This window comes from Sapajus apella, unplaced genomic scaffold (genome assembly GCF_009761245.1).
Source record: "Sapajus apella isolate SASKATOON/1434 unplaced genomic scaffold, GSC_monkey_1.0 scaffold37, whole genome shotgun sequence".
Taxonomy (NCBI): domain Eukaryota; kingdom Metazoa; phylum Chordata; class Mammalia; order Primates; family Cebidae; genus Sapajus; species Sapajus apella.
The window spans coordinates 13,296,169-13,307,130 of record NW_022436977.1 but is presented as its reverse complement, the minus strand read 5'-3'; the positions used below and the strand labels follow the sequence as shown (position 1 = coordinate 13,307,130).

At 47.1% G+C, this 10,962-nt stretch overlaps 1 protein-coding gene and 1 long non-coding RNA gene across 2 annotated transcripts in view; both read right to left on the bottom strand.

Annotated features, from left to right (window-relative positions):
- Positions 1-2,215: 2,215 nt before the first annotated feature.
- BCL2L10 (BCL2 like 10) lies at positions 2,216-5,694 on the bottom strand. The gene is made up of 2 exons (XM_032297437.1): positions 5,236-5,694; positions 2,216-3,021 (listed from the first exon to the last, which is right to left on the bottom strand). The coding sequence occupies exons 1-2, from the start codon at positions 5,692-5,694 to the stop codon at positions 2,902-2,904; spliced, it is 579 nt and encodes a 192-aa protein (XP_032153328.1). The 3' UTR covers positions 2,216-2,901.
- Positions 5,695-7,248: 1,554 nt separating this feature from the next.
- The window catches only part of LOC116564373, a 5,888-nt gene continuing 2,174 nt past the window's right edge, over positions 7,249-10,962 (bottom strand). Inside the window, exon 2 of the long non-coding RNA XR_004274867.1 lies at positions 7,249-8,573. This is a non-coding gene — a long non-coding RNA (uncharacterized LOC116564373). The remainder of the gene's footprint in view (positions 8,574-10,962) is intronic.

Below are 10,962 nucleotides of genomic sequence, written 5' to 3'. Positions count from 1 at the left end.
TTGAACCGGGACCCAGGAGGTGAAGGTTAGAGTGAGCCGAGATCGCACCACTGCCCTCCAGCCTGGGCAACAGAGTGAGACTCCTCTGGGGGTAGAGGGGGGAAGAAAGAAAACCATAAAAGACCTGAGTAAATGGAGCAGGAGTTTATGTTCTTAGAAAGGAAGGCAATATTAGGCTGGGCATGGTGGCTCATGCCTGTAATTCCAGCACTGTGGGAGGTCAAGGCAGGCGGATTGCTTGAGCTTAGGAGTTCGAAACTAGCCTGGGCAACATGGTGAAAACCCTGTCTCAAAAAAACAAACAAAAACCAGGGAAGACAATATTGTAAAGAGATACTATATATTTCCAAATTGATCCACTTTCATTCTGTCACCCAGTCTGGAGTGCCATGGTGTGATCATAGCTCACTGCAACCTCAACCTCCTGGGCTCAAATAATTTCCCCACCTCAGCCTCCTAAGTAGCTGGGACTACAGGCATGCGCCACCATGCCTGGGTAATTTTTGGGTGTTTGTTCCTCCTTCATTCTATTTTTTCTTCAGACCAGACTGGCTAATTAAAAAAAATTTTTTTTTTTTTTTTTGTAAAGACAGTCTCACTATATTGCCCAGTCTGGTCTCAAACCCCTGGGTTTAAGTGATCATACTGCCTTGGTCTCATAAAGCGCTAGGATTATAGGCATGAACTACCACACTTGGCCTAAGCAGATTCTTTTGAGATGGAGTCTTGCTCTGTCACCCAGGCTGGAGTGCAGTGGTACAACCTTGGCTCACTGCAACCTCCCCCTCCCAGGTTCAAGCAATTCTCCTGCCTGAGCCTCTGGAGTAGCTGGGAGCACAGGTGCGTGCCATCACAGCCAGCTAATATTTGTATTTTTAGTAGAGATGAGGTTTTGCCATGTTGGCCAGGCTGGTCTTAAATTCCTGACCTCAAGAGATCCATCCCCCGGCCCTGCCCCCACCGCCAAAGTGCTGGGATTACAGGTGTGAGCCACTGTGCCAGGCCTCTGAATGTACACTACTCACTAAAAGAGCCAAGCGTCTTTCTGAAAAATAGAGAAAGGGATTAGACTTAGCCCATCAGGTATTCAAATATACTGGGAACATACAGCAGTTGAGACAGTGCTATTAGATGAAAAGATGTCAGAACAGAATGGAAAATATATTCAAATCAGCAGGGGAAACAAGGACTGTCAATGAATAATGCTGAAATATCTACCCCTGCTCTTCAAGAAATGAGCCCTACTTCACACTTCACCAAAAAAAAAAAAAAAAAAAAAAAAAAATTTAGAATGGATTAGTGACCAAGGACATAGAATACTTTTTATACTCTTGGGACATGGATCATCCTCAAGAAGGCCGCAATAACCCTGAGGCCATAAAATCAAACATTTAGAATGATCTGGCCAGGCACTGTGGCTCACACCTCTTGTAATCCCAGCACTCTGGGAGGCCAAAGCAGGCAGATCACTTGAGGTCAGGAGTTTGAGACCAGCCTGGGCAACATGGTGAAACCCTGTCTCTCCTAAAAATACAAAACTTAGTTGAACATGGTGGCGGGCGACTGTAATCCTAACTACTTGGGAGGCGGAGGTTTCAGTGAGCCAAGATCTTGCCATCGCACTCCAGCCTGGTGACAGACCAAGAAAAAAAAAAAAAAAAAAAAATCCAGTACTGCCAAGTGTGAAGAACTAAGCACTCTCATGCCCTGAATGTGAGTTTGGACTGCTCTAGCCTATTTTGAGTAATCACTTGATAGTAGCCAAATTTTAATACATGTCAATTGGGACTAGATTCTCTATATTCTCATTCTAGGATGCTTTTACCAATGTAATCATGCATGTGTACAAGGCTACGGACAAAAAAGCTCCATGCAATGTTTCCAGTGGCCCCAAAAGAAGAAACACCCTGAAATACACAGCAGTGGCAAGGCAGTTAAATCAGCGTATCCTGTGACAATGAAGAATGCACTGCAACAGTCCAAACAGTGAAGGAGAGCGGCATGTTCTGGAGAGAAAGAGCTCCCAAGATGAAGTCAAAAGAGCAGGTCCACTTAAGTTTTATAAAATGCAAGTATAATAACAGGTGGGAAGGCCTGCAGGGAATCACAAATTAACCACCTTGCAGGTAGGTGATAGTTTGACTGCAGAATGGGAAGAGGTGAGAAATGAGGGACTTTTTATGAGCTTGCGCATTGCTGGAAAAAAAAAAATCAAGCATTGTTACATGTATATTTAAGGATGCAATAAGAACAAATTGTCATCAATTCAACTTACTCCTAAGATTGAGGGCTTATTGAATCGGGAAAGCCAACTATTTTTAAGATATAAATTTATTAAAACTTTGACGTTAACAATTTATTAATTAATATGTTAACTATAAAAACCTAGAAGTCCCAGGAATTAGATTTCAAAGGATTTGGTCTCAAAGAATTCCTTATAAATGATTTTAAGGTGACATTCCTTGTTAAACTGGGACATTTTCTGCTTTGGGGCTCATGTTGCCCCAGCTGTGGCCAAGATTAAAATGAGTCAGCAGCACATGAAGTTCTGGAGATGAGAGGTTCATATTCACTCTTATCCAAGTTACAGCAAATAGCCCCCTATTTCCCATTTAATGGAATGCAGTTTCTTCTGCGATTCTTTGGCATAATGAGGCGCTAGACTCCCCATTTCTCCCACGCAAGGAAGAGCCATCTGCATTCTTGTCCTCACATGTGAGTACTTGTCACAAGTTAAAACACTGGCCAAATCATCACCTTAGGACTCCTTGCGTGCATTCAGGTAAAAACATCTGGGGTGGGAGGCCGGTGCTTTCTCTCAGTTCTCGCGCTCACCCCTCAGTCACTTAGTTGGTCACAGTTGGGCAGGTAGAAGTGGGCTAAAAATTTTAAAACTCCTAATTATCGTGTCCAGAAGTAGATGAATGCTGCTGTTAACAACCATGACAGGAAAACCTGGACCAGCAATTTTCTCCATAATGCCAGTGAGTAGGAGGTCCTGAAGAAGTAACAAAAGCCATCCTACAGTGGGGCGAGAGAAAAGTTAGATTGCCTCATGATGCTGAGAGCCTCACTCAAAACACGTGGGAACCTGCAGATTAAACAGCAAAGGAATCTTTGGATTTAAAAAGTAAAAGGAAGGAAATTCTGATCAATACACACGCAGTACTGAGGAGCCCGAGTACCGAGGACTGCTAAGTCTAACAGAGTGGATAGAAGCGACCATTTGACTTTGTCACTTGGTGTAGGAACACTCGTATCTTGACTCAAAACCAAGAGGAAGGTAGACTATGACGCTCTTTTCTGAGCAAAGAGATGTCCTTTGGGAGACTGTCAAGTCACTAGATTGAAAAGTTATCACCCGATACTACAGCAAGCACCAACTCCATTTAGGAAGGGAACTGAACTCAAGGCTGTGGCATTTTAACTGCAATGGGCAGAGATGGGGGTGCACTGTTCACCCAGTTTGAGAATTTCAGCTTCTTTTTTTTCCTTTTGACATGGAGTTTCACTCTTGGTGCCCAGGCTTGAGTGCAATGGTGAGATCTTGACACACTGCAATCTCCACCTCCCAGGTTCAAGCGATTCTCCTGGCTCCACCTCCCAAGTAGCTGGAATTACAGGTGCCTGCCACCATGCCCAGCTCATTTTTTTTTATTTTTAGTAGAGATAGGGGTGGGTTTCACCATGTTAATTGTCTTGAATTGCTGGCCTCAGGTGATCCACCCACCTTGGCCTCCCAAAGTGCTGGAATTACAGGCATGAGCCACGGCACCCGACCGAAAATTTCAGCTTCTTGATGTTAAGAGATTATTCTTTAGTCAACAGCGATTAGCCAAAAACATGAACAAAACACAACAAAAACTTCTGCTGGATTCGCTGTAATCGCAGCATTTTGGGAGGCAGAGGCAGGGGGATCACCTGAGGCCAGGAGTTTGAGACCAGCCTCACCAACATGGAGAAATACCGTCTCTACTAAAAACACAAAATTTAGCCAGGTGTGGTGGTGCCTGCCTATAGTCCCAGCTACTTGGGAGGCTGACGCAGAAGAATCACTTGAACCCGGGAGGCAGAGGCTGCGGTGAGCTGAGACTATTCCATTGCACTCTAGCCTGGGCAACAAGAGCAAAACCCTGTCTCTTAAAAGAAAAAAAACTTCAAGGGCCCCTTTCCAATTCTCATCTCTTCATGTACTGAGCCCGGAGGGGCCAGAGGCTGTGTTGAGAGCTCAGGTGAGGCTCTTAGGCAGGCAGCTGAAGGGAGTTCACCGGCCCAGCGGGCTGAACACCAACACGAACATGAACAAGGCAGGAGATCAAGCTACACCTCCCACCCCCTGTCCCTTCTCAGAACGTAACTTGTCACTATACAAGGTCTAAATGGGAACGACCCACAGGAGGCTAAATTTCAGATCAAAAAACTTGCCCGTTTTAATAGTTTGGCCATAGGCATCCAATAACATGGGTCACCTCAGTCATTGAATCAACGCCAATAAGGTGGTGAGGAAATAAATGGGGTCTAGCTCAGAACCCTGGGGCCATGCGAGGGGTGGGGTGTCTCACCACCAGTTGGCTTTCCTTGATTAGCAGCTGCAGACCAAAGGCCTATCCCTCTAACCTTGACCACAGAGATTAAGGCCTGCAGCTGAAACCAGGGGCCTAGAAACGTCCTCACTGAGGGCTGGATGCAGCGGATTAGAAGTTAAGGAACCTTGGGTAAGTGCCACCACCGGGCGACCAGCACACTCCACAACCCCTCTTGCCAGGCTGAGAGGTGTTGGGGGTTATGATTAATGGGTCTGAGTCTCTCCAAAGGCACATTTAATAGGCACAGGAGAAAAACACCCCACCTGGCCTGGCCCCCAAATTGCTGACTTCATTTGTTGGTGATTTCTATAGGGGCAAAGCGTTCAGACCTAACATGGGTGTCACCAAAAGCCCCCGATGACGAGCTAAGGCCAGGGCAAGGTCCAAGGGAGCAGACCCAAGCCGTGCGCGGCCGCTTCGGAGAAGTTCATAGCCATCTAACAAGGCCTATTCCTGCCAGCCTCTCTGCCAAGGGAGGAGAAACCCCAGACCTCACACCGAGCATTCCAATCCTGCTGAAATGAGCCCTTTTGCTTTCAAGAAACCTCATTCCAGGGGCCTGAGGCAGTGGGTCTCTCCTCGTGCTGGGCACGTGGGTGAGCCCTTCCCGGGTGCCCATCCCGCCCCGTGTCCCCCTCCGCGTGCTCACCCAGCCGCCCTGAGCCTCCAGCCAGGCACGGTGCTGCCCCACGAGCCGCGAGCTCAGCAAGCCCACCAGGCGCTGGCAGTCCCGGGAGACGTTGCCCTCCGGCTCCTTCAGCCGCGACTGGAAGCCCCACTTCTTCCACCGGGCGGTCACCAGCGGCCCCCTCTCTAGCAGCGTCCCCGCGAAGGCCAGAAGCATCACCACGTTGCCCCAGGTGGGGCCGGGACTGTCGGAGAGCAGCGCCTCCGCCATCCTCGCCACCAGCTCGACGCGGTTCCCGGGGTAGCCGAGGTAGGCGGAGAAGAAGGACCGGTAGACTTTCCGTACACCGGCGGCGGTGGCGCGCAGCACAGCGGCCTCGGCCGTGGCCGGCGGCGACTCGGGGGTGCCGGGCTCCCGGGAGCAGTACTCCAGGTAGTCCGCCACCAGCCGCTCGGTGCGCTGCCGCAGCGGGTCAGCCATGGTCCGGCCTCTGCTGGGGCTTCAGGCCTTCGCCGGCTTTCTTGGCCCGGCCGCGCCTCCCCCAGGGAGGGGCTGCCATGCCCCGCCCCAGCCCCCAGGCCCAGATGTTTGTTTTCAGAATTGGGAGAGGAGCCTTTGATGGGAATCCCAACTGCACCTGTTCCAGTCCCCAAGGCCCGGCGGTGCGCACGTGTTCGCGTAGCGATCAGGCGCACTGTGACACTCTTTGGGGGTTATTTAGCTCCAGGCCTGGGGACTAAAAATCTGAGGGGACAAAGAACCTGAGGGGACAGTCTGGGAAGCTGGGCTGGGCTTCAGCCTCCTCTTAAGGAGAGCCGAAGAAAGGCTACACATGGCCGCGTACAGACCACTCCCTTGGGCATTATCTGCATCTCTAGATTGGAAAGCACCCAGGTCTGTATTGGAGAGTCCTTTCTTTTGGGTCTGGTGCATGTGGCAGGAAAAGAGCCAATTTTCTTGGGGGCTGCTAGAGGGCCAATATTGGCTGTATTCATTCATATTTAGTAAGAGCCTTTGGGGTGCTAGGCCTCCCCCTCTTAGCACTGAAGATACAATGGAGTCTGAGCTCCCATCATGAGCTGGATGTCATCTGACCTATGTAGCCATAAAGTTGAATGTACATAGCAGCAATCTATCATCAAATGGAAGTGGCGTATTAGAAACTTAGCCCAGGCAGGTTGAGAATTCAACTGTAAATTGTATGAGCAGGTAGCTCAGACTCTTCCAACATCAACTCCTGTTGCTTTGCCTCCTCTCCCTCATGTCATACCTATTGCCTCCAGCGATGCTACTTATGGCCAGTTGACTGAGAAAAACCTCCAGCCTAGATTATAGATGGGTCTATGTGATGTGCTGGTACCACATGAAAGAGAACAGCTGCAGCATTCACTCACACTCACTCAGGGGTGTCTGTGAAGGACAGTGGTGAAGGAGAATCCTTCCAGTGGGCAGAAATTCAAGGTTGTCTATGTCTGGAGTGAGAGATGGCCAGAGTACACGCCTACATTGATTCATGGACAGTCGCTGGTTTGACTAGATGGTCAGGCTGGATGGTCAGGGGCTTAAAAAGAACAGGACTGGAAGACTAGTGACAAGAAAATCTTGGAAAGAGATATGTGGCTGAACCCCTCTGAATGGGCACGAACTGAAGATACTTGCATCTCAAGTGAATGCCCACTGAAGGGCATCCACTGCAGAGGAGACTCAGAATCAGATGGACAGAATTGCATGCTCTGTGGCTGTCAGCCAGCCTCTCTATGCAGCTGCTGTGGTGTCTGCTCAATGTGCCGATGAACTGAGAGCTCCTGGCAGCAGGGACAGAGGATATGTGTGGGTCCAATAACATGAATTCTCCCTCCAAAGGCTAAGCTGGCTGGTGCATCTGCTTCGTGCCTAATCTGCCAAAGCAAATGTTTCCTTACAGTGAACCACACAAATTTTGTTAGAATATAAATTTCTGTACATCAAATTCCCATTTGAACTGGTTTTGACATCTTACTGGTTCCCTCAATCAGTGAGTTAAATAAAAGCTTAGATACATGTTCATGTTTTATTTGCAAGAGAGTCACGGTTTTACCTTTTTGTACATTAGCAGCAAGAACATTTTTTTTCTTAGATTTAGAGTAGCTTTGGGCTAAATGGTAAATCCTCTGGCACTGCCATTGGTAACTCAATAATTATGAATAGAACTAAACAACAAATTAATAAATTAACCTTAATACAGAATTTCCAATCCACACGAGGAGTTTGCAAGACAACTTGGTGAAAATTCTGTCTCTGCAACTTGGAAGCTGTGCAGTTATGGGCAAGTTATTCAACTCTCCTAACCTCAACTTCCCCATCTAAAAAGTGGAGATAATGAAATGTCTGTATCGTGGAGCTGGCACAAGGACTACATGAATTGGTATATGCCAAGTGCACAGTACAGTACCTGGCACATGGTAAAAGGCTGTCATTCCAGATAAACTTTTATTTTTATGAACCAACAAGGGTGACTATGCTCACTTGCCCCATTCTCAGCCAAAACCAAAATGTGACACTATTGGTCTTACCTATGTGGTCTGTTTTATTGAGAATAGCAAGTGACTGCTTATTATTTTCCACATATGTTTTAAGTAACAGCTTTGAGGTATAATTCATGTATCATAAAATCCACCCTCTTACAATCCACTGGTTTTTAGTATACTCACAGAATTGTGCAGTCACCACCATCTAATTCCATTACCCCCAAAGAAACTCAGTGCCCGCTAACGGCCACTCCTCACCCTAGCCCTAAGTGACCACTGATCTGCTTTTTGTCTTTATGAGTTTGCTTATTAGGACACTTCATACACATGGAATCCTACAACACGTGGCCCTTTGTCTCTGGTCTCTTTCCCCATCACAGTATTTTCACGGTTCATCCGTGTTGGAGCATGCATCAGCACTTTCTTTTTATTCGTTGTGTGGATACATATTTTGTTCGTCAATTCATCCACTGTTGAACATTTGGGTTGTTTCCACTTTGGGCTATTATGAATAATGCTATGAACATTTGTATTCAAATTTCTGCGTGGACATATGTTTTCATTTCTCTTGGGTATAAACTCAGTGGGAGGCTGCCGATTACAGTGGAAAACACGCAGGATGGAAACAGTGACCTCTGCTTCATGGTTCCTGGTTTCCGACAAAGTTAATCTTTCACCATTGGCGTGCTGGTTAGATAACCCTGCGTTCAAAGAAAGGCATTTCCTGTTGCTACAGTCTTTACATAAACGCTCATACCATAATTGATTAGTTGTTTATGTGGGTTAAATTAACCATGGAATCATTCCTGATCCCATCTCCTTATTAGAGGGTCTGCATCTTTTTTTCTGGTTCTATTATTAAAAATAATTATTTTTAACTGACACATAATTGTACATATTTATGGTATACAGTGTGATATTTTGAAACATGTATACAGTGTGTAATGATCAGGGTAATTAGCATATTAATCCCTTAAACATTTATCATATCTTTGTGTTGGGAATGTGAAAGTCGTTAGAATTCAAATGGAGTCACTAGTGTTTTAAAAAAAAACAGTAACAAATAGAGCTGGGGAGGCCATGAAGAGGGGATTCTTATGCTTGTATGCCTAATACCAAAAATGATCACAAAAGATCCTGTAAAAATTACAATGTTGCCCACAGGCTGCCGCAACCTCACACAAAAATTACTTCTACAAGGACATCTGCCTAGCAACTGCCTGTCCAACCTCGGACTGCTGTGACCTTTGTTACTGATATTCGTAGCCAAGGATAATTATTTTAAAACCTCATTTTTTCCTTTAAAAACCTTTGTCTTTCTTTACCTCCTGGAATATGCACACAGTTTACTATGGAGCGCATATTCCCGTTGCAATGCCCTACTTTTGATTAAGTATCTTTTTCTTTTGGATGAGAGCCTGTCTTTGTTATTCAGGTGACAGGAACATTCAAAATTCTCTCTTGTAGCTACTTGAAAATACACAATAAATTATTGTTAGCGACAGTCACCCTACAGTGCAGCCGCACACTAGACAACTATGTTGCTGCAAATGTGATTCCATTAACTCCTCCCACCCGCTGCTGCATCCTTTTCCTCATAACATAAACATATCCAATCATTTTCTTTCTTTCACTGGGATTGGCCCCGTGGCAGCCCACGGGAGGCCAGATTCCCCTGTGGAGACTGAACAATCCTGAAGGCCAGTCTGGCTCCAGCCAAGCCCCGTCTAGAAGCAGGAGTCTGTGGCATGCCCTGAAGAGTGACCCAGTTCTTGCTGGTCACGGATGAGAGGGTGTGTGGTTTAGCATCGAATCCTCACAAGGGATCTACAGAGACCAGATTCACCTGCGGCCTCCCCAGTGGGCCTTCGCCTTGTATTTCCTGGCCCACCTCGGGCCCATCTGGTCCAGATCTCAGGGTGAGGCCCTGAAGAAGCAGGGCCTGGACCTGCTGTGCTAGGACGCTTCTTCTCAGCAGGCAACTTTGGGAAATGAAGATCTACAAATCCCCAGTCAGCTCCCCCAGGCCTGGGAGTGGCCCCGACCCCAGTCAGTCTCCTACCACACCCACTGTGCTTTCCCCAGGCTCCTAGGCGTCCTCTTTGAAATGGAGGGTCGCGGGCCTCAGCTGGTCTCTAGCCCTCCCAAGTGCCTCTCTGGGACTTCCTCCACCCACCCAGGCTGCCCCAAAGCCTCTTCCAAAGACCTTCCCTAGGGTGGCTCTCCTCAACCATGCTGTCACCTCTTTCTTTCCCAAGCTCCTTCAAGGCCCTTAATAGCCTCTGGGAGGTCTCACACAGAGGGGCTGGAAAAGGGATCATAAGTCCAGATCAGCTGTTCTCAAAGCGTGATCCAGAGCCCCATGGGTCCCTGAGACCCTCTCAGGGGGTCCTCAAGGCCAAAACTATTTTCATAATAATGATGATATATATATTTTTTGTATAGGTGGCTTTTTAATTTTCATTCTCTTAGGAGTTTTCCAGAGACTACAGGCATGGGTGAAAGCATCACCTTGATGGCTAACAGAACGTGTGCATCTTGTGTTTTACAACTTTTCTCAGTCTTAATTTCTAATATGAGAAATATGGATAGATACAATCCACAATGAACAAAAGTTATTTGGGGTCCTCAATAACTCTTAAGAGTGTAGGCCGGGTGCAGTGGCCCATGCCTGTAATCCCAGCACTTTGGGAGGCTGAGATGGGCGGATCACCTGAGGTTGGGAGTTCGAGACCAGCCTGACCAACACAGAAAAACCCCATCTCTACTAAAAATACAAAATTAGCCAGGAATGGTGGTACATGCCTATAATCCCAGCTACATGGGAGGCTGAGGCAGGAGAATCACATGAACCTGGGAGGCAGAGCTTGCAGTGAGCTGAGATTGTGCCATTGCACTCCAGCCTGGGCAACAAGAGTGAAACACCATCTCAAAAATAAATAAATAAATAAATAATTAAAAAAAGAAAGTGTATAGGGATCCTAGGACCAAAAAGTTTGAGAACCACAATTAGACAAAGCTCTAATTGATGAGAACTACTAACTTGCTATATGAGTGGGGGCTGGTTATGGAGGGGGAGGAGATGGGGAGAAAAGAAAGCATTGGGGGAAGGGGAATGGGGAGGGAGAAGGAGGGAGGGAGAAAGGGCAGAAGGGGAGGGAAGGAGACCAGGAAAGAGGTGAAACAGGGAGAGAGAGGAAGAGGAGATGAGGAAGGGAGGAAGATGGAGAGGGGTTAGAAA

Bases quoted from the DNA above. Each gene is read 5' to 3' on its own strand.
- BCL2L10 (XM_032297437.1), bottom strand. From the start codon at position 5,694: ATGGCTGACCCGCTGCGGCAGCGCACCGAGCGGCTGGTGGCGGACTAC. The intron at 3,022-5,235 runs GTGAGCACGCGG...GCCCCACTGTAG, and splicing joins TGGAGGCTCAGGGCGGCTGG to GATGGCTTTTGTTACTTCTT.